The sequence below is a fragment of the Beauveria bassiana genome (assembly GCF_000280675.1).
Source record: "Beauveria bassiana ARSEF 2860 unplaced genomic scaffold BBA_S00007, whole genome shotgun sequence".
Classification (NCBI taxonomy): Eukaryota; Fungi; Ascomycota; class Sordariomycetes; order Hypocreales; family Cordycipitaceae; genus Beauveria; species Beauveria bassiana.
Genome location: NW_007930842.1, coordinates 1,212,260 through 1,234,721, shown reverse-complemented (window position 1 = coordinate 1,234,721; position 22,462 = coordinate 1,212,260). Strand labels below are relative to the sequence as shown.

The 22,462-nt window shown below is 52.6% G+C and overlaps 6 protein-coding genes across 6 annotated transcripts in view; 4 read left to right on the top strand and 2 right to left on the bottom strand.

The window, feature by feature from the left end:
- Positions 1-1,942: 1,942 nt before the first annotated feature.
- Positions 1,943-4,383, top strand: BBA_03618 (uncharacterized protein; the record flags this gene model as incomplete). The annotated part of the gene is made up of 3 exons (XM_008598715.1): positions 1,943-3,224; positions 3,268-3,697; positions 3,900-4,383. The coding sequence occupies 3 exons, from the start codon at positions 1,943-1,945 to the stop codon at positions 4,381-4,383; spliced, it is 2,196 nt and encodes a 731-aa protein (XP_008596937.1).
- A 400-nt stretch (positions 4,384-4,783) lies between these two features.
- Positions 4,784-6,702, bottom strand: BBA_03617 (major facilitator superfamily transporter; the record flags this gene model as incomplete). Its single annotated transcript, XM_008598714.1, has 2 exons — positions 4,784-6,555; positions 6,645-6,702. The coding sequence occupies 2 exons, from the start codon at positions 6,700-6,702 to the stop codon at positions 4,784-4,786; spliced, it is 1,830 nt and encodes a 609-aa protein (XP_008596936.1).
- A 1,251-nt stretch (positions 6,703-7,953) lies between these two features.
- BBA_03616 (polyketide synthase, putative) lies at positions 7,954-15,497 on the bottom strand (the record flags this gene model as incomplete). The annotated part of the gene is made up of 3 exons (XM_008598713.1): positions 7,954-10,044; positions 10,120-14,848; positions 14,911-15,497. The coding sequence occupies 3 exons, from the start codon at positions 15,495-15,497 to the stop codon at positions 7,954-7,956; spliced, it is 7,407 nt and encodes a 2,468-aa protein (XP_008596935.1).
- Positions 15,498-16,343: 846 nt separating this feature from the next.
- Positions 16,344-18,068, top strand: BBA_03615 (class II aminotransferase/8-amino-7-oxononanoate synthase; the record flags this gene model as incomplete). Its single annotated transcript, XM_008598712.1, has 3 exons — positions 16,344-17,172; positions 17,297-17,439; positions 17,643-18,068. The coding sequence occupies 3 exons, from the start codon at positions 16,344-16,346 to the stop codon at positions 18,066-18,068; spliced, it is 1,398 nt and encodes a 465-aa protein (XP_008596934.1).
- A 1,133-nt stretch (positions 18,069-19,201) lies between these two features.
- Positions 19,202-20,048, top strand: BBA_03614 (uncharacterized protein; the record flags this gene model as incomplete). The annotated part of the gene is made up of 2 exons (XM_008598711.1): positions 19,202-19,981; positions 20,037-20,048. 2 exons carry the CDS (start codon positions 19,202-19,204, stop codon positions 20,046-20,048), a joined length of 792 nt encoding a protein of 263 aa, XP_008596933.1.
- Positions 20,049-21,253: 1,205 nt separating this feature from the next.
- The window catches only part of BBA_03613 (MFS transporter), a gene marked incomplete at both ends in the record, with an annotated part of 1,478 nt that continues 269 nt past the window's right edge, over positions 21,254-22,462 (top strand). Inside the window, 2 exons of the mRNA XM_008598710.1 lie at positions 21,254-21,517; positions 21,592-22,234. Coding sequence (XP_008596932.1) covers positions 21,254-21,517; positions 21,592-22,234 — 907 coding nt within the window. The remainder of the gene's footprint in view (positions 21,518-21,591; positions 22,235-22,462) is intronic.

The following is a 22,462-nucleotide window of genomic DNA, read 5'->3' as shown; positions in this document are numbered from 1 at the left end:
CCTTGCACTTCGTATGTGATAGCTGGCGACGACGACTTATTAGCATGAGCCTGCGCGTATCAAAACACAGCTGATATGCACATTATCGGCTGCTCATGTAGTTTTGTGCTCAGCTCCGAAGAGAAGGCGCCGTTGTATTGGGGTAGGAACACCGGCAACGCGAATTACGACGTGTCTCGTCGTTTCAGTTACGAGTGCGAGATTGCATCTTGGAGATGTGATGGTACTGAATACTCGCTGACATGTGACTCTCCTCTCCTCCTGCAGTGGTGGAGTGGAAGCGTGGCAGGTGGTTCGATCACCAACAAATCGTGTCGAACGCCTGCAAGGGTTACGTAGCAGTACTGATGATTTAGAAGCTTCTACGGCGTAATAACTGGCATAATTGGGCCCGTCATCATGGGACGGACTTTTTCTATTCCCACTCTTGTTCCCCGGGACAGGCCCTAATCTATTTAGTCGCGAGCCTTGACCACCGCCCCGGTAACAAGCTAAGCACCGTTGTCACCGACCTTCGGTCTTCGACTCTCTCATTAATACATATCAATCCAGGACACGCTAAAAGGTTCGACATGCTTTCGAGATCCGTGCGAAATCGTTGCATTCGGTAATTCCCCGCGAACTGTGCCCTCGGTAGCTGTTCGTTTCAGATATGTCGTTGTTTTTCAGCATCCGCCAGATATCCGAAACTCATTAGTAAAGTCCGCGGGTTTTGGGCAGGCGCCCCAGGTCATCACTGTACCGTATTAAAATCTTCTAAAAGACCACATCTCGGTCCCGAGAGCATGTTGCCAGATCTCATTAGTCCACGTTCCGCCATTGATCATTTAATGATGGCATTATTACCCCGTGCGCCAGCCGCCATTGGCTGGCGGCGCACCAAACCATGATCATCGGGGTCGTGCTTCCGCTTGTCTGACATTAGAAACCTGTAGCTGTCCTCACCAGACTGGCCACGGAGCCAGTCAGGGACCCACGGATCGGCCTCGTTGCCGTCGGTGCCGGTACCTGGCGTCAGCTTCTTGAGCGCTCTGAGCTTCTTGTCCGTGAGGTCCCTGTTCACCTGCTTTATCTCCTTATACCGGAATCGTCGGATAATAAGTCAATCTGTTGCGCTAGCACCCATTATTGCGACCTGTGTTCTAAGCCGCCAGCCGAATATTGTTGAACATGGCTGATCCAGAGTGATGGTGATTTGGGGGCCAGTTCTGCAGTCCTGGCATACCAAAGCCTGTGACTTCCTCGAGTTTGCCCCGCTCAATATGATGTAGTCGGGAACGCTACTTTTTGGTCTCGACCTGGGCCATTATCGAGAAAACTACCAGTAACTTATAAGTAGCGACAAGAGCAGACAAGAGCAAAGGATGTGCTGGATAATGTATCGATCGTAACCAGACAAATGGGGAGCCGATTATTACTCTCAAGCTTTGTTCTCTTTGCAGAAAATATTGCAAAGTACTATGCTGGCAAACCCGGCCCTCTACCCCGCCTCACAGCTCAGGCAACATCTCCACCTAGCGATCATGTACAAACAAACAGCGATTACTTCCAGCAGACTGGGAAGTTGACTACCCCCAAAACACTTCATTACGACGTACCACAACGCTGTGTACTGAAATATGCATTTGCGGTTGCCTCATGGGCCGTTCTGTTTTCTTTGCAAGGCTCCGCCAATCAAAGCTCGGCTGCCGACTCCTGCACTACGATGCGACCATCATGCCTTCCTTCGCATGGCCAGAGTTGGCCTTCCGAGCGCAGAGAGCGACCCTGACTGCAACTTTTACAAGATACAAAGCCTGCGATCCTCTTTCTTCGTTGAGATGAATTCTTAATACGTTCGACAGCATTGTCTTTCAATTGCATCTAGAAATACCAAACCACCCTCACCGTTATAAATCGGCAAACTTTCAATTGCCCACCCGCAACAAGGCCTGCTACGGCCATGCTTAGCCTCTGCGGCTGCTCATCTCGCCGTCGAGGCAAAAAGGCCTCAAGCGTATCCAGCGATGATGTGGCACCCAAAGTCACAGCAGGCAAGGGACCGCCCGAGACGATTAATCACAGTGCAATCATTCCTCCAGGCCCGAGTAGGCTAAGCTTGGATGACTTTGGCGTTCAAACCTTGGAGTTGCCGAAGAGAAAGAGTAGCAACGCACTCGAAGCAGTCAAAGCGAAGCTTATACGACACTGGTCATATAACAAGGACCAGCCTCAAAAGTCGCGAGCTTCGCCGGATGGCGACAAGGACGAGATTGCTCGTCGTGCAGAGCTTCGCCGATTCCGAGCCAGAAGAATTCAGGAGGAGCTAAATCAAGACCACAGCAAATGTGTATCCACGCATACTTCTATTCGAAGCACAAGATATTTGTCGCCCTTGATCGACATTGGACGTCCTGGCCGTGGTCCCAGAGATACCATCGAATTTTCCATTGACAGCAGCAACCCGCTGACTGCACCCTATCCATCTCCTGCTCCCACATTGTCGTCTTTCAGGACTAATTTTCCTGCTTCGTCAATGAAACGGTGGAGTAGCTGCCCAGCTTCAATTGGAGAACAGTCCGGCCAAGTCTGTTCGCCACTCTACAACAATTCAGGTGCATCTCTTTCAAGGAAACGCTGCACCACTCCGGGCAAGATAACAGAATCCAAATCTCTCCCCAACTTACTGCAGCCCAACATGAGAGCTCCTCAACTAGCCAGAACAAAAACAACTGGCCGCGCTAACGGCAGACATGGCAACTTCAGCGTTTGGCTTGCTCTACAAGAGTCTCGGTCACGAGATAGCTCGACGTCGGGCTCGGCAGAGTCCAGAATACAGCTTCGGCGTCAGGCTACACCTGCCCCTCAAAGACTCACCGACTCCAGTCATGATACTGTTACAATGCCTTTTCCAGAGCGGCATATTAGTGCTTCGCAAAACCGCTCAGCAGTATCACGGAGCGCCCTTGAACAGCGGGGGCCGCAAGCGACGACTTTCGCAATGCCCGGCTCCGTCAATCGATCTCGCCGATGTAGCTCCGCAGCCCCCTTTAATATAAAGAAGGGCACCTCCTCTGGCTCCAGTCAGGGACGAATTGTATCATCAGAGACACCTGGTGGTATCTCGTCTTCATACTATCCGTCTGTCATGCCCAGCATACAACCCAGCCCCAGTCGATCCAAGTCATTGGTCAATATTTTGAGTGTGAGGGACCTGCAAAGCCTGGAGCTATCACCTTTCGAATGTGAGTACATTGATATCATAAAAGGCTTTCCTAACAGTAGTAGGGCACGATAATGACTCCATTTTGAAAAACTTTGGCGCTTTTGCCGAGGATGGCAGCTCGTACGCTACGGCGGATGACGGCGAAGCTGATTCCAAAAAATCTCCCCCGCGCACCCGTCATGACAGTGTCAAACAAGATCATAATGGCCAAGCAGGCCAGACGAACACATCCAATAGGCATTTGCCAAGTACCTTGAGCATTGAGATACGACGCGAGAATAGCGAACCCGACATCACTGCTAGCGGTTCCAAGCTTCCAGCACCCAACTGGAATAGTCGCATACGGGCAGAAAGGACCGGGCTTCCGACAATTTGGAGGTCGGGACACGCATCCTGGGATATTCAAGCTAGTCTTCCCAAGCGCATCTCGTCCAAATTCTGGTCTCAATCCCGGACAGCCTCGGCAACGATACCCGAAACAAACACTCCAGGGTCAGTATGCAACGAGGGAAGCACGGATAATCAAGTGGAAATCGCGGCGGACCGAATATCTAATATTGGCAAGTACCGGAGAAATTCTCGCGCAACTTTACAGAAAAGCAAGGCCGGCAGTGATTCAGGCAAGCACCAAGCATATTATGCAAGGCAAGCTAATCACAATCAGTAGACATTCCCTTCTAACACAAATCTATAGCAAGTTACACGGCGGCTCAGATCACGTCATAGAGCAACCAGCCCTGTCTCGGAGTTCCGTTGCTTACAATGCTTTGCAGAAGGTTTCTCAACGAAACGCATCAGCACCTCCTCTGTCGTGGGCAAGACATCAATCGCGAAAGCAGAAGCAAAGTGCAACCAATGAAATCACAAAGACAAGGGCGAGATATTCCAGCGACTGCCAGGATAGTGGCCAGCCGTATCGCTACCCTATGGCTGAAAACAGGGACGTTCGCTCCATCAGTTTCCCGGCAAAGATGGGTGGCCTGGTTGACAATGTGCTCACGAAAATCATGCCTTCACGCAGATCATCGGAGAAGTTGGACACTTCAAGTCAAGAGACAAAATCTATCAAACACTTGCCATTGGAGCCATTGAAGATTAACGAATTGCAGACCTCCCCCGCGTTGGGAGAAATGGAGATATTCCGGCCTATGCAATCGACGCCAAACCCCCCAAAATGAGCACAAGCTTTTTAAGTCGAGGACCTCCAAGCTACCAAACGTCAGGCTTGGGCGTGATGATTGTTTTTAATTCAATTCGCTTTTACTATAGTTGCTCAGTCTTAGTACATGTGGCATGGCGGGCCACCATCTGCAGTGTTTAGTTAGACCAGGGCAAGACTAGCATCCACCTAGAGATGCTCATTATTGACGATTATGTTTATACTTGCGGACATTGGGATCATTTTATTTAGCAACAGATGTATGAACAAACTTTTATTTATGATCTGTAATGCGAAAAGATTGCTTGATGATGCTGAAACCTTTAAAAAAAAATGCAAGGCGCCGCACACCATGTTCATTTATTCAACTTGTCTATCCCAGGCTAATAACGTGATGAAAAAAGCAAATTTCTAATGTCTTAGACATCTTGCGGCTCAGTTGTCTGAAGCCCCTGTGCATCAACTCTCGCCTTCTCACGCATCTCTTCTCTCTCGTGGCGAAGACGCCGCTCTTGAGCCCTGCGCGCCAGCTTCTCGCTCCTCTCTCGCAGCGCGACGCAGAACTTGGAGCGTGCGCGAATGGCCTCGCCCTTCCAGATGAAGATGAAGGGGATGATGCACATGACGGCGAGTAGACCGCCGAGGAGAGAGCAGGCGCCGGCGATGCCGAGGCGGTCAAACATGCGAGTGGTGGCAAAGGGTAGAACGACGGCGAGGATGGAGCGGCTGGTGGAGGAGGCGGCGTTGGCGGAGGCGGCAAAAATTTCGTAGGCGTCGACGAGGTAGTTGAGGATGGCGAAGAAGATGAGGATCATGCCCATGCCAAAGGGGATGCCGGCGAGGAGGGGCACGACAAAGTGGACGCCGGGGCGGGCGGACCAGCCCATCCAGAAGAGAGAAATGACGAAGAGTGGCCCGCCGATGCAGGCGAGGGGCAGACGGCGGTACTCTTCGCGGCGGACCCAGGCGGCGCCGCGGGCCTGGGCGCGGGCGAGGACGCCATCCCAGTTCCAGAAGATGGGGAGGGCGACGGCGGCGCCGACGGCGACGGAAAGGTAGGTGAGGCCGGTCTCGCCGGGGCTGAGGCGGTAAAGGCCCTGGTATACGATGGGGTAGGCCTGAAAGGACATGTAGAATACGGCGTAGACGAGGCCGAGGTAGGCGCAGCAGCAGGCGACAATGGGCTCGGTGAAGAGCATGCGGAGAGGACGGGCGAGGACGACGCTGAGAAGCTGGCGCAGGTCCGTCTCCTCGAGCTCGCGCGGGGCGACAACCTTGTTGCGCTCGGGATCCTGGGCGCGGAGGCGGCGGGCCCGGCGCTCGAGGAGGACGGGTTCGTAGGTTTCGGGGAGGAAGAGCACGCAGGCGAGGGTGGCGCCGGCAAACATGAGATTGACCCAAAAGGCCCAGCGCCAGCCAATGTTGTCGGCGGTGTAGCCCGAGATGATGGGGCTGATGAGCGGGCCGAGGGTGGTGACGACCATGAAGATGCCAAAGGCGCGGCCGCGCTCGCGGGCGTCGCCAAAGACGTCGGCGAGGATGCCGGCGACAATGGCAATGGGCGAGGCGGCAAAGACGCCGGTGAAGAAGCGCAGGGCGAGCAGCGCAGCCCACGAGGGCGCGAGGGCGCAGCCCATGGTCAGGAGGGTGAAGCTGGAAAAGGTGGCGAGGGTGAGGTTGCGCCGGCCAATGTGCTCGCTGAGGGGACCCCAGATGAGGGGCCCAAAGACGTAGCCGACGAGGAAGACGGAGATGGGCAGGACGTGCTGCTCCTGCGAGGTGACGCCAAAGTAAGCCGTGATGAAGGGGATGGCCTGGCTGGGCAGCGCGGAGCCAATGGTTGAGTTGAGAACGAGGAGGGATGTTAGAGCAGTGATCATGTGCTTTTTGGACTGGTGGGCGCGGCACGCCGTCGGGTCAGTTTTTTTTTCTATTTGATTTGGTGCGTTGAGATGAGGGTTTAGGAGAGGAACCGAACGAACCTTGGGCCAGTTTTTGGGATTTTCGGGGTCATCGACTTTCCATTCTATCGTCTCATAGCCAGGACGGCTCCGTGTGCGTGAGCGAATCTGGTCCAGCGCGGCGAGGTTATCATTGTCCATGTCGTCCTCGTCGGGCAAGGACGAGTCGAGATGCTCCTCTTCTACTTGTCGGTTCATCTCGGTACTAAAGAGGCTGAGCTGCCCGGGGTCTGGGTTTGAAGTTCAGTAAATTATTGAGTAAGCAGGTTGATGTTTGATGGAATGAAACGTGAGAAGGCAGCAAGGGCGGTTGCCTTACGATGATGGTTCGAGGCATCCTTGCTCTCGTCGAGCACGGCGGAATCGCTGCCGTCCATTCTAGCCTACGACTTTGCCGGGTTGAATGATATTCGCCGAATCGACCCCCGTGTCATGACCCAGTCGCCAAGACGGCTTGTCGTCTGCGCGGTACGACAAACTTTGGGTAGATGTATCAGCCGGGTAATTTTGCAGCAGTGAGCCCAGTATGGTAAGTGCAAGATGAAGAAAACTCTCTCTGCGTGCCCATGCTGTGGAAAAAAAAGGTTGTAGAGGCCTTACACTATTAACCAACTAGTTGAATCATGGCTTGTCATCAGGCCCCCAAAACGTGGGGCTGTTTTCATCGTGCGGGCGCTCAAGGATTTTTGCCGGGTTTTATTCTTGACTAATTAGTAAATGAATTCCGAAAGACCAACAAATTCTTCAGTATCAAGTAAAGGTGGCTTGCGTGCCGCCCCTCCCCCCCCCCTCCTCCACAAAGCTGTTCCGAGGCTCTCGGGCTGAAAATGTTTCTTTCGTTCCGATGCGGATTCCGCAAATGGCGTGCGAGTCCCTAGCGTTGCGCTCCGATTTACGGCCCCGGGGGATAAGTGAAGCTCTCGCTACCATGCGATAAGTCCAAATCGGCCAAGTGCTTACATACAATGGGCTATCTAATATCCCTTTGACTGCCGAAAAGGAGCTCTGAGGTCAACTCGCAGGGGTCTGAACCAATAACATGCAAGTGGACACAGGTTACTTGATCGCCGTGGTTAATCACGCTAAATGAGAAGTACCATCCGTCTCCACAGGGACTACGGATTAGATAGCTACATAATTATGCATAATATATTCTACTACAGTAGACGGCCTATAATACCTCTATTTAATAAAGATAAAGGCAACGATAGACTAGAGTAAGATCCTTTTTATTAGATTTGAAGTTTTTAATAGAGGATGTAGATAGAATCTGTGATAAAGAGGGACGCCTTGTTAATGAAGTATCATTTTTGTATTGGTGATGTGCATGGGTCTCGTGACCTCAGAGCTACAATAGACTTGTCCGATACATATTTAGGTAGCATCAGAGACACGCGTGTTGCAACGGCAGCAAGTGCAGATCATTCTCGCCTCCCCGCTTTGTCTCATTACTGAGTACCATCCGTGCGTCCGTACTCTTCTGCGCTACGACAGGATATCCTTCTTTTTTTTTCTTCAGCGAAAAACAAACGGCCAGATAAATACACAAAATAAAGCGAAAAGTACAAGGAAAAATAAGCAGAAAATGCAATTATTTCCGCCCCAGCTCTAGTGACTCAAGGTCACATTTACCTCTCGTGGAATAGCTTCATTAGGTTGGCAATGACGTGCTTGCCCAGCAGCTCCAGCGTTCCCATACCCAACATTTCAAGCAGGCTAATTTCAAAGCCAAACGTCCCCTTCCACCACTTGCGCATCTCGATGCCCACAAGCGAGTCCATGCCAATATCCGACAGGCTCAAATCTGTTCGAAGGCTGTCCACCGGCTTACCGAGCATGCTCAGCACCTTTGTGCCGATTTCCTGCGCGAGGAGCGTCGCCGCCTCGGGTGCCTCCAGCACTGCCTTGTCGGACCGCGCCGACGACAGAAATGCCCGGAGGCCGTCGTTGCGGGAGCCCCCCTGTCCGCCGCCGCCGCCGCCGTCTGCGTCCCTGCGGTTGCGGTACATGGCCATGCGCACGTCCCTTTTCCAGAGGGCGCGGCTGTCCGGCGATGACAGAGGAGTAGTCGACCCCAGACCAATGGCAAAGGCGGCCGGGTCGACAAAGGCGCGGCTCCCGTCATATGTACGGCTGGCCTTGGGAGACGGCTTCTTGATGGCGAGCGACAAGGCGCTAATGACATCCGAGGCGCGCACCGTAACAAAGTCCATGCTCTTGAAGCCCGTCAGCAGGGAAGGGTCTCGCGCAACGACACCCATGTCCTCGACGACTCCGACGTTGATGGTCGACGCCGCGAGACCAAGGTCGTTTCTATACTGGGCAAACGCGTCCAGAAATGTGTTTCCGGCAGCGTAGTTTGTCTGGCCTGGCATGCCCACCACGGCTGCAATGGAGCTAAACATGACAAACAGGTCCAGCGACGCGCCAGCCTCCAGGGATGCATTGTGCAAGTTCCACGTTCCGCGCACCTTTGGCTCAGAGGCTGCGACCCAGTCGTCAAACGTCATGGCGCCCCAGGCAGTGTCGCGCAGTACCATGGACATTTGAATTATGCCCTTGACGGGGAGTGCGGCTTGCTGAATGGCTTGGCGCACATCTTGCATGCAAGTGACACTACCTTGGAGTGCCTGGACGCCCGCACCCATCGACACTAATTCTGCAATGAGCTGCTGGTGGCTCAACTCTGTACCGGCGCTCCGAGACAGAAACATGATATTGCCGGCGCCGTTCTCGGCCAACCAGATTGCAACCTGGCGTCCCAAACCTCCAAAACCACCTACCAACAAGTATGAACCGTGACTGTCCAGTTTGAGGTATCTTTCACGCTGCACGACGGATATTTCAGGCCTCGCGGCAGGCCTGCGAGCGACCTCGAGCTCATTCCGAATCTCCACGACAGCTTTACTGTCAAACGGATGATCAAGCATGTGCGCAAATGCCTCGGCGGCATCTTTGGCGGCAAAAACTTTGGGGGGACTCTTCGCTTTGACGGCGCCATGCAGGTAAAAGCCCATCGCCGAGCGAAGATGGGTCGCCGCGGCATCAGGTTTTGCGGAGCAAAGACGACGCAAGTCCGCAATCCTGTACGAGGCGCCCTTGCTGTTCAAGATGTCATAAAAGTCGCTGGACGAACCCGAGCACATATCGATCACGCTGCCGCAGTCCGCCACGCAACGACACACCTGTCGCCCAGTGTTGCCGGCAAGTGAGGCAGCGTTGAGTAGCATGTCAACACCACGTCCTCTAGTTGCCTGGATCAGATCATCGGCGAATGACGGCTTGCGTGCATCAAAGATGCGCTCTTCAGCTAGGCCGTGCGTCTCGGCTGTGCTATTATCTGCAGTCACATAAATCTCGGCGCCCAAAACTTGCGCCATGCGCAATGCAGCAAGACCTAGATGAGTATACGCCCCGTGTATCAGGACTGACTGGCCGCCAACTAGCCCGCCGAGCCCGACTAGAGCAAAGTCTGCGCTGCTGTACGTATAAGGGATCGTAGCAGCTTCTGCGAGGGTAGTGCTTTCGGGTATCTTGACCACCAATTTCTGATGGACAATGACAGATGTAGACATGCTATCCTCGCTAAGAAAGGCGACTCGATCACCGACCTGGAATTCGGTGACGCCGTCTTCAACCCGATGAATGACACCAGCGCCCTCGAGACCGAACGTGGCTTGTTCTTGTTGTTTGGCGGAGCCCAAGGCCAGCGATACATCCTAAAAGAAGAATTTTCGGTTAGTTCGGCACGGACGGACGTGTGCATAACATGGTGCAGTTGAACATGGACTTACCACTTGATTCAGTCCAGATGCAAATACTGTAATCTCTACCTTGTTTCGGCTGGGCTCGACGGCAGGGTAGCTTTGCCACTCAAGCTCGGCCGGGCGACCCTGGCGCCCAGCTCTCAGAACTGCTCTATCATCCTCTTCGGCAGTCAAGTGTTCTTCTGCAAGCGAAAATGGATAGTACCGTCCAACGTGGACGCTGCCATTGTAGATTGCAAATTCCATCTCTGGTGTAGCATCAGTAGAGGCCTGCCAAGCGCCGTCTTTATTGCGCATTGTGAAATAGTCCATGACATCAAGAACCAGGTCATTGGCAAATTCTGTTTCAGTCTGACAGACTGCAAAGTCAATGTCGAGCTCAGCTCGGATCGATCGTCCAAACCCAACCACTTGAGCGTAATCAGGAGTTGTTGCTCTGCGGAAGGAAAGTGGCGATACCCATAATAGGCCAGAGCTTTCCAGTCTCGATGTGAATCTGTTGAACAGTTGAAAGGTCTCTGCAGACATGCTTGAGAAGAAGCAACTCTTTTCATCACAGAGTGCAATAACGTCCTTGTTTGCAGGCGGTTCATCTTGCAACGTAATCTGCTCGACATTGTAGCCTCTTTGCTTCAGTCTGGCGCTCATCTCTGCAACATCGTGGCTCAGGTCAACAGTCAGGACGCACAATTCATGCTTGGCAATGCTCTTCACAGCAACCTTTGGCTTCGCGATGAACAGGTTGTTCGTGTGGAAAGGATTGCCAATCTCGGCGGCTATGACGTCGTCAACTTCGAGCCCAGCGTTGTCCAAGGCATCAGTCCACCCCTTCTCATCAAAACGTTGCAACTGTGCTGCAGAGTCCCTTGTCGCAGTCCACCAAGACTGTGCGGTGCCCATTACCAGGTCTACCCAGCGCGCGTCCTTTGTAGCAGCCAGCTCTTGAAGGATCAGGCGGCCATTGGGGCGGAGGAGAGTGCGAATGTTTTTCAAGGATCGTACTGGGTCGTTTGATCGATGTACTGCATCAATGGCAATGATGAGGTCGAATCGGTCTTGTTCCTCAGCAAACTCAGAGTCTTGAATGCTTTGGCTAATGTCCAGCATCTTGAAATCCATATTCGCAACACCTTCAAAGCGCATCTTGCCCTCATTAACCAGGTTTCTGCTGGCATCTGTAAAAGCGTACGCCGAGTATCGCCCGTGGAGACTGTCCAGACACTGCGAGGTCAATGACCCAGAGCCTGCATTTATCTCCAAGATGCGAAGATTCGGCTTTGTGTGGGCTAGAGACGCAAGAACGGCGGACAAGTCAAACTGGCCGATAAGAGGAGAGATCTGGTCGCGCACAGTGAGACTTTCCAAACTTTTAGTGCCAGCACCCTGTTTCGTGGCCACTTCGCGAATGGCAGTGGCTGTTGTTTTGATGGCGTCCGCCAGGGGAAAGACTGATGAGTTGCCAAGTTCGTCGACCATTTTCCCAAGTTTTTCGAATAGTTCGTCGTCGCTGAGCGTACTTTGGAGGCCGCTTCCTAGCTGTAGATTTACCCAGGCTCGATACACGTCCAAGCTTTGTAATGCTGTTGATGATGTAGCAAGAGAGCGACCGATGGATAGAAGGGCTAGGTCGGTAATTTCATTGACTTCCGTAGCAAAACCACTTCCATCATGCTTCTGGTCCGCCAGCTCCCTCAGACGCTCAAAGTCAAAATGAGGAGCCCAAACTGGCCGGGCAGCTGCGTGTGAGTCGGATTCGCCCCGGTGGTTCATGACATTGATCCTCGCTCCAGAAACGCTGATGACTTTTCTACCGTTCCAATAACCCTCACATTCTCCAACAAGTGTGCCATTCTCAAGAGTGCGGCTGACGGCACCAGCGCTGAAGTTGGTGGCGCACGGGGCGACACTGAGGTAAGCAATGGAAGTGACGATGTTGAGACTCAGCTTCCTGGACAATCCGTGCAGCGAAGCGACAGGGATCAGCTGGAACACATTGTCCATGGAGGTTGGGTGCATGTAGTAATTGGACTCTTCGTCGGTGGTAGAGTTTCGAATTGTAGCTTGAGCCTTACTTGGGCTTCGGGTTGACGATTTCAGGTCCTGTATACATCGGAAAGCGGGACCAAACTCGAATTCAGTGCGGCTAATCATCTCGTACCACTCCACAGAGTCTACGCTTCGCGGCAGATCATCAGTCACCGTTGCCTGCCCAAGAGGTTCGTCGAGAGTAGCGGCTGCCCCGTGAAAATGTCGTACCCAGGTGCCCCCGTTGTGGGAAGCAATGGAAAACTGCCACCAAGCACTGGTAGAGTCGACGCGATGAAAAGTCGTAATCAGCTCAACGGGTTTGTCATCTGGAACAACGAGTGCCGTCGTTGCAGTCGCGTCCCGGAGCTGAAACCCGTGGCCGGTGCCGGTAATCTGACGGATTGCCTCGCCCGCCATGGCAATGTACGCCGCAAAAGGAAAAACGACATCTCCATTAATCACATGGTCCCGTACCCATGGAGCATTGTCCAGATGAAACAAATTACGCCAGACGGGGTCAAAGTCTGTCGATTCTAAGGTTCGAAGGCCAAGGACGTCGTGGTGCTTGAAGCGGCGTTCTCGCCACTCCCGCATAACCCGCGTCTCGTGCCAGTAAGCCCTCGAGTTATTCCAAGGATATGTCGGCAAGTTTCGCAGAGTCACTCCGGTCGGATACAAGCGCTTCAAGTCAAGAGAAGCTCCAAGAGTGTAGAGCTTTCCAAATGCTGAAAGCAGCGACTCTGTGCATGGCTGTCCACGAAGCATGGCCGCTACATATGGACTTTGCGATACTGCTTTATGCTTGGCAAGAATCTGTCGCACCGGCCCAGAAAGAGCAGAATGAGGGCCAATCTCAAGGAATATAGCATTCTGGCCAATCGGGGTCTCAGCAACTGCAGATACCGCGGCGTTGAACAAAACAGGGCTCTCAAGATTCTTTTGCCAGTACTTGGCTCCAAGAAATTCCGTCTTGTTCAAAAGTCTGCCTTCCACTGACGAGAAGAACGGTACACGGGGTTCGCGGCTGCCAAGTCCTTCACCGACAAGATCAAAGTAAACAGGACCGACTTCAGCCATGTGGTAGGAGTGGTAAGCCTTGTCAACCTTAAGCAAACGAGCCAACACATCCGGCATCGCTAAAGATATCGCTTGCACGACTTCAGCTACCTTGTCTGCATCGCCAGAAATCGTCACGCTATTTGGAGAGTTGTCGCAGGCTACTCCAACAGTGGGGATGAGGAACGGCTTCACGTCGTTCCAAGAGAGACCGATGGCTGCCATGGCACCTTCTCTGTTTTGTTTCTCAGCAACAGCACCGCGATGATAGGCGGCAGTAATTGCTTCTTCTAGAGTCAAGGCGCCAGCGGCATAGGCACCAGCAATCTCACCGGACGAGTGGCCGACAACGGCGCTGGGAGTGACCCCGATGGCCTTGAAGCATTCAACGAGAGACACTTGTACTGCAGTGCATAGCGGCTGTGAGAATTCCGCAAGGTTGACACGGCTGCGCTTTGCCGTCTTCTTGAGTTCGCCCTCTATAGTCCAGTTCAAATCTGCACCGCCAATTCTTTTCAGCTCCAAGTCCATTCTCTGGATGCTGTTTCGGAAGTTCTCGTTTGACTTTAGCAAGTCACGGCCCATTTGGGGCCATTGTGCGCCCTGGCCGGTGAACACCATGACGATGTTCATTTCAGAGCCGCCGGACGACGACGGAGTGGGTATGGACGGGCTTCCCGGGCTGTCACGGCTAGCAACGAGAAACCCACGGTGTTTCAGACTCTGCCTTTTATGAACAAGTGTATAGGCAACATCTTGGATGCGCTCAGGGTGCTTGTTCAGGTACTCTGCATAGCTCTTGCCCATGGAGGACAGCGATTCGGATGTCGCTGCAGAGTACACTAGCAGGTGTGGGTGGTCATTCGCCTCTTCCAACTGCTGCCCGGCTTCAAACAGCTCTGCCGAATCGAGGATGACGTGCGAGTTTGCTCCACCGATGCCAAAGTTGTTGATACTGACTCTCTTCTTACGATCCTCAGGCCAAGGCATAGTGTCTGTCGGGACCGTAATGTTGTATTTGGCAAACGGAATCGCCGGGTTCGGAACATCAAACTTGATGTTTGGTGGAATTGAGTTGTGCTCAAGTGATAGTACTGCTTTGATGATTGAAGTCAATCCTGATGCGCCTTCAGAGTGTCCCAGATTTGCTTTGACTGAGCCAATGTAGATGCCGTCATCACCACCAAAGAGGGACCCAACGGCCTCAGCTTCAGCAGGGTCACCAACAGGTGTACCTGTGCCATGGCATTCGACGAATGCCGTCTCCCGTATATCATCTATTCCAGCCATGCTATATGCATGCTTGATCAGTTCCTGCTGGGCCGCAGTGTTGGAAGCGGTGATACCGCCTGCGCGTCCATTGTGGCTGGTAGCCGCCGCCCGAATGATGGCTCGCACAGGGTTGCCGTCACGTAGGGCTGCACTCAGAGGTTTAATATAAATAGTGCTCACGCCTTCTGCTCTTGCATATCCATTTGCATTTGCAGAGAAAGATTTGCACGAGCCATCTGGGGATAGAGCGCCTTGCTCGCCAACTTGAATTGACGTGGTAGGGCCCATGATGATGCTGACACCACCCACGATGGCACCGTCACACTCTCCAGTGGCAATAGCTCTGCATGCGCCACTCAAAGCTGAAAGTGAAGATGCACAGGCCGTACGAACAGTGACACTTGGATATGCTGTTAGCTGAATCCAGTGTGTTTGCTCCCTAAGTTCGTAGAAAAAACATACCTAGGTCCTTTGAGGTTCATCTCGTATGACACACGGTTGGCTAGAGCAAAGTCGTCAAGACCCAGCAAGTGGTACGTGCCATAGTTCTGTGTTTCCTTCTCGTAGACGTCGGACCACCCGCGTTGCATGTCACCGACATACACACCTATGCGCCTTCCCGAAGTGCCCATCTCGCCAGCATCATCGATACACTCTTGAGAGACTTGAAGGAGCAAGCGTTGTTGTGGGTCACAACGCTCCAGCTCCTTCACAGACATGTGAAAACGCGAGGCATCAAAGCCCCGTAGATTGTCGTCAATGAAATATCCATAATCCGTCCTCGTTGCTCCCGGCTTGCTTCGTGTCGAGGAGAAACCATCCGTGTTATATCGGCTTTCTGGTACTCGAGATCGACCATCTTGTTTGTTGGTCAGGAAAGTCCACAGTTGTTCGGGGTTTTCGATGCCACCAGGGAGCCGGCATGCCATGCCGCAAATGGCTATGGGATCTTTCGCCGCATTTCCGTTTGCACTGCTTGTTTCGCTAACGGCATAGCTTTGCAGCGGCGACTGGCTACCCGAGTCATGAATCTTCAGTACTCCCGGCATCTTCGCGTAGAATTCAGTAATGAAGTAGAGTTCAAACGAGATTTGTGGGCAGAAATAAGTGTGATGACTCAACAGAGGTAACGAAACGAAAAACCCCCCAGGAAATCGCAGTTTGATCCGTCTTGCTTATAGCTTAGTGTGAAAGTGGTGAACATCAAAGAAGAGGCTGCAAAGAGTAAGCGCCAGTGTCTTTGAGACAACATACTTTTCCGAGAGGTTTGAACACCATCTTCGCCTTGAAGCTGTTTTGGGCGAATTCTCCGGCCGATGCATAGCTTGGCATGCCGATAATCACGCCAGTGAGTCGACCTCAGAGATTCAGGTCTACACAATGTTTTTTACCATACGCTTCAGATTGGCCGGTGGCGCATCTGTAATCAATAAGTTCGTAAGCCTGGCGGGTCTGTCTGCACATAAGAGCCGAGCATAGAGTAGTTTCGGCCAATACCTGCGGTAGCTCGGATACCGAAGTAGAATAAGTAGGTAACAAGGTAGGAAGCTGTACGATAGCACCATAGAATCTGCCAATGGCGGCAGAGACAAGATGCCGAATGAAGCTAAGCAAGGCTAGCAAAAACTGAAGCAGAAGATCGGATAATGGCGTAGAAGGGATCGTTCAATTGCTCCGATGTCAGCTGCTCGCAATGAAGACACAGCGTATTTACGTACAACCATAGGATCATGGAAAAGCCAAAAGCATAAAACGTTATAACTTACGGTATTCCCAGTCACCGTGTAAGCTGGCAGACCAAATACAGTCGTGCTTGTCGCAAAGTTTCTTCCCAAACCTCAATCGCAGCAAAAAGGGCATTCTTGCAATTATTAACAGCTAACTTCTGATTCGTCATGGCCAATGCTGAACTTCTCGCGCAGTGGTTTCCGGACGCCCCAGCCAAAGCACCAGGCCTACGGGGGCAGTCCGTATTTTATCGCAACCTGGAGGAGCAGCTTGACACACGCCGTGCAGAGCAGGCTGTGTTTTACATGCGCACCAGCGAGCCAGCGCCAGGTAGCATCGATTTCTCGACACTGGACTTTCTAGGTCTCACGCACAGTGGTTTGATCCGACAGCCTTTCTTGGATGAGCTGGCTGCACATCCGAAGTTTCGGCTCGGGGCAGGCGGCAGCCGGTTGCTAAATGGCAACAATGCGTACATCGAGGAAGCAGAAGCCATCATTGCCGACTTCCACGAGGCGGATACAGCACTTCTGTTCCACTCCGGATTTGAAGCAAACGTAGCCATCATGTTGTCCATCCCGCGACCTGGTGATGCCATTGTCTATGACGAGCTCGTTCATGCCAGCCTGCATGAGGGCATGCAGGGCAGTATGGCGCCGTGTAAGATGTCGTTCCGTCATAACGATGTCGACAGCTTCCGTGAGACTCTCGTACAAGTGCGGGAATCGCAGCAACGGATCAAAGAGGGCAAGAACTCAGTGCTTGTCGTTCTCGAATCCATGTATAGTATGGACGGGGACGTAGCGCCACTGAAGGAGTTGCTGCAGGTTGCGGACGAATTGTTTCCCGAGGGCAACGCACAATTCTTAGTCGACGAGGCGCACACCACTGGAGTTTACGGCCGACAAGGCCGCGGCTTTGTTGATTACATTGGCGTCGCTCACAAGGTCGCTATCCGAATGCACACTTACGGAAAGGCCATGGCCTGTACGGGAGGTAAGTTCTCGATGCAACGTGAAGTACCAGATTCCACACCCCACAAAGCTGCAAGAATGGATGGGATGGTGGGTGGGCGCTGAGGGTTTCCTTTTCTGGAACAATACTGATAGTGATGCTACAGCCGCCGTGGTGTGCAAAGCGCCCGTGCGCGACACACTGATCAATTTCGCGCGAGGGTTCATGTACTCTACCGCACCATCATTCCCAATGGTGGCCGCCATTCGGGCAGGCTATAAGCTGCTCATGACGAACCAGACACAACATGTGAGTTTGCGCTCCAGAACACAGCCCACAGTGATTGGTAGACATATGACAGTGTAAAGGGGGCATGCAAAGGGGGCATGGAGTGATGCCAAGGAAACTGCAAGCCTTGAGTGCGTAAGCCGTACAGCCTCACAGCAATGGGATCGGGTGCGAACAAGACAACAAACAGCCGGAGCTAACGATGATGTTTCTGCACGATGCAGCTTCAAGATCAGATCCAGAACCTAGTCAGGCACTTCTTTCGCGCTCTCGAGATGAACCCTGTCTGGGAAGAGGCGAGCGATGAGGGGATGCTCAAAATTCCCAACATGGAGGACTGGGAGAGCAAAACGCACGTCACGCATGTGGTCCCCATCATGACGCGGCAGCGGTATACTGTCTACCTCTGCTGGCATCTTCAGCTGTCCGGTATTAACTGCTTCCCCATCGATTACCCAGTGGTACCGCGAGGCATGAATCGGCTGCGCGTGGTGTTCCATGCACACAACACTGAGGCTGAAGTTGAGAAGCTTGCGTCTTGCCTGTGTGAGTGGGCGACAGAGATGATGGAAATTGAGGAAAGCAGAGACAAGGGAAGATTGCCCGGTGCGGCACGCCAAGTCATTGATGTTAAAGCTGCAAAGCGTTAGGCAAGAGCGAGGTGGGCAAGTTGCAAGGGATGCACGGATGAGTTTGAGGCCGGCTGACAGGAGCTTGTCGGTCGCATAGGACCGAATTCCGAAGATCTGCGGTACAGCCTCAGGCCCGTCCAAGGTAACGATCGTTAAGAATTTCCATGTCAGTACTATGCGCTGCACTAACAGCGTAGCTCTGTACAACATATGGACAAATGTTTGCATATTTTACCCGCTAGGAAAGAAGGTCTCATTTAGGCTAGAAGAATTATTACTACAAAGTATACGCCATCTCGTCTGTGGATTATAACAAAAAAAAAATCTCCATGCAAATGCCACGGGCTTGGCCTTGCCTAGCCGTGTTCATGCAGTGCGCGCCCGGCTTTGATGGTGTAATTAAGTAACAACTGTGGCAGTGTTGCGTACTTTGGTGGCGTCAGCCTGTCACAGAATCGAACTAGTCATCAAAAGGGTCTTTTAAAAGTTTAGCTCGACCAGTTATGAACAAAGTATTTCAAAGAGCGCTGTGGTAAGGCCTGATCATCTTCAGCTTAAACATGCCTCTAGGCAATAATATAATCTTCATCTCATTTTCTTCAAGATATATACTACATCCTTCCACAATTACGTATACTTCTCTCTATTACATATAGCGTGGGGGTATCTGTCGTGCAGCACTGTGTGCTCACTGGGGACACCGTCCATGTAAGCCCGAGGCTGTCTTATTCTGGTCTCATCAGCATCAACGTATCAGCAAGGGCGTGTACCGCCTCATTGCAAAGTCGGTGACTCTGTAGAGCATGTCAACGGGAGGAAAGCCCCCGCGTCTACGCAATTCTTGTGTCGAATGCACTTCTGCAAAGGTTGGTCGGAGTAGCATCACGAGCGACAAGCAAAGCTACCGCGCATGCTTCATTCACTACGTGGCACCTACGTATGCTAACTATGCAAACGGACAGGTCAAGTGCTCGGGAGAGAAGACGGGTTGCATACGGTGCGCAAAGCTCGAGTTAGACTGCAGATACTTAGTTTTAATGGCCGGTCGTGTGCCGAGATGGCAAAAGACGACTTCGTCGACGGAAATCAAGAAACCGCAATACCCACGCTCTATTCTTCCTTTGCCGAGAGAACCACGTCAAAGTAGCGCCATGGAGGGAGAAACGGCTCGCCTGTCGGAAGTCAGTCTGTCCCCAAATCCATCTCGCACAGCGGAAAATGCTTTTTCGTTTCCTCTTGGAGACTTGACATCCGATGGAGAGGGCGTCTTCGCGGCGGGTAATGATGGCGGCTCCGATCGTTACAACACTTACGAAGCCAGCGGGGCGACGAGCGAACCTCAGTGGGCAGCATTTACAAGCGACTTCTCTGGGCTCCTCCACACACCGGACGCGGGTCCCAATAACATCAACATGGACAGATTGGCAGAGTACTCTTTTTGCAGCAGCGGTTCGCTGACACCAGATCAAGCTAATCTTGGGGGCGCCAGCCACGGCAGCTCGCCACCGCATCGTAGATGGAGCAACGTTATCAAGCCACTTGGTGTTCAAGGGCCTCTGGGAGTCCAAGGCGTGCTGATGACCACGCAGATCATCAACATCGTCGAAGATTCACTTGCAAACAAGTCCCAATCGCTAGAGATGCTGCTAGGCACTATTCAAAAGGCGAGCGTGGCGCTAAACGGATTGATAGGCTTGCATCACCACAGCGACAACCCGCGCTGCCTGATGCTGTTCCCAGTGGTTCTGCACCAAGTCGCAGAGCTGATGGAAGTGGGCATCGAGTCGCTCGACGCCTTCAACTGGAAGACGGCCGCAGAGGCGTCGGGCACGGCAGCCAGCAACTCGATCCTGGAGCGCCTCGACAGCCTCAACGACCTGATTTCCAGCTACCACCCTGCGACCGCGTCTCCGCACAGGGATGAGGACAAGGTTCGTCGGTGGACCCGACGGCTAGAAGAGGGGCTGGACGCGAGCCTGATGACAGTGGGACGACTAATGGAGCTGGATCGAGCTTGCCGGGCAAGGGGTGGGCAACAGCAATACCGGCACGAACATGCGAGGCAAAGCGTTGGCGGCTGCGCCCATCTCGAAGCCCTTGCCGAGCGATTCCACCTTTTGCGACGACGGCTTTCAAGATAAGAGTTGACCTGAGAACAGAATTAGATGCGAGCAAACAGACAAGACGCAGCTAGCTGCAATCATGAATAGACGATACATTTTTGCGCATGCTTGTTCACGAGAGCCTACCTACCTAAAAAAGGCAACACACATCTAGGCATTCGCCCCGTGCTGATGATTGCAGCTGCACCAAAAAACAACGCAGGCAGAGTGTTTGCGGCAAGTTGAAGCCTAATGAGAAAAATTCCATTCCGGCCATTCCGATCACGGACGATTCACGGTTCAGCTCCGTACTAGTGCGGCCGCATGACCCATCACACTAATACTAGTGCAGAGATGCGTTAGTTAACTATGGGTCAAAGAACAGACCATGAGTAGATCGTAAAAATTACTTCGGATGCCATATTTGATTCACCCTGCGCGGATCTTCGGTATCCGAGGAACCAATCACTGGTGATATACTCGTTTACGCCCGCTTCTCGGTCATGCCACGCCAAGAATATAAGCACCTATTTATGCAGCACCTTGATTCTGTCCCGCAGAGGGTACGAACAAGTACATCTGTTTGACGGGACGGATCGTTGCATACGCAGCTACACCAAACAAGGCTCTTATTCTTGCAGCAGCAGATATTCAACGAAAAAAAAAGTTTCTCTTACAATAGATGGACTCTAGTGTACTACATAAAGGAAAGAGTTGTCATTAATAGCTAATCCGGTGCGAAAATGCACCTATTTTCTTTGTCGCTCATACAAGTGCCACCGCTGGTTTTAATTAACCCGCGCTTGGCAGCCAGCCTTGTTTGATTGCATCCGTCCGTTGATTTATAAGCCAGTTACACAATCACAACAATCGTTTGAATCGTAGTATTTCTTATTTACATGGCTTGGTAGTAGCGACAATTTGAGGGAGAAAAGACAAGCCGTTGTGCAAAAGTTTTTTCCAAGGAACGCGCCTGTCGCTTCTGGCACATACTTACCAAACTGCGCACTACTTCAGGTGCCAGACGTAGCAGTACAAGTAACCTGCTGTCAAACGCCGCTCGTACATATGCGCCGAGTCCCGTCATACTAAGAAGTCAACATGCAGCAGGCATCCGAGGACAATGTCCCTCAGACGAACAATCTAGTCTCGGGTCATATTGAGAAAGCAATGGGCCAGCATGATGCAGTCGGCGTCGATACCAAGCATGAGGCTTCGACAGAAGATGATGCCACTGAAATCACTCGTCCAACCCTCAGAGACAAGCTTAATAAGCCGTTGCGATTCCATCTTGCCTTTTTGTCGCTGCTCATCATGGTCTTCATCGTGTCGGTGGATGCCACTGCTCTCGCCGTCGCTCTCCCTGTGAGTTCCTGCTCGCGTCAAGGTTTTTCGCGCACATGTACAGAAACTGACGTAAATCTCTCCTCGCATGGCAGACCATCACGAAAGAAGTCAACGGCACCACGCTCGAGGCCTTTTGGGCCAACATTGCCTTTCTCCTCCTGGTCACCATTGTTCAACCAATCTATACCACCCTCTCCGACATTCTCGGCCGCAAGATCCCGCTCTATGCCGCCTTTTTTCTATTCTTTGTTGGCTCCATTGTCTTTGCTGTTGCGCCGTCCCTACCCGTCATCATCCTCGGCCGTGCCATCCAGGGGCTGGGCTGCGGCGGCATCGATGTTCTCAATGAGGTTATAATTGCCGACATCACCACGCTCAAGGAGCGAGCCTTTTACATCGGCATGCTCTCTGTTCCCATGGCACTGGGCACTGTCCTGGGTCCAATTCTAGGTGCCGTCTTCAGCGAGTACGCTACGTGGCGGTGGATTGGCTGGATTAATCTTCCGCTTGTCGGTATCTGTCTGCCTCTGACAATTTTCTGTCTCCGTTTGAAGCCCATGCCCGATACTTTCCGGCAGCAGCTGGCGAGAGTAGACTGGACAGGCATCGGGCTGTTCACGACCGGTGCTGTCCTCTTCACGCTTCCCCTCAGTTGGGCTGGTGCCATGTACCCCTGGGGCTCTTGGAGGACAATTGTTCCATTGATCATTGGTGTACTCGTCTTGGTATTCTTTGGTTGGTACGAGTCGAAGCCTGCAGAGCCAATGTTCCCACACCGCATTTTTCGAAACCGTACTGCCGCTGCCACATTGGCAGGAAGCTTTATCCACGGCCTCGTGCTCTACACGCTAATTTCCTACTTGCCGCTTTACTTTCAGGCAATCCTTCTCAAGTCACCCCTCGATTCTGCCGTATCTCTCATACCGTTCTTCGCCGTTCTCATGGCGTTTACAGCTATTGCCC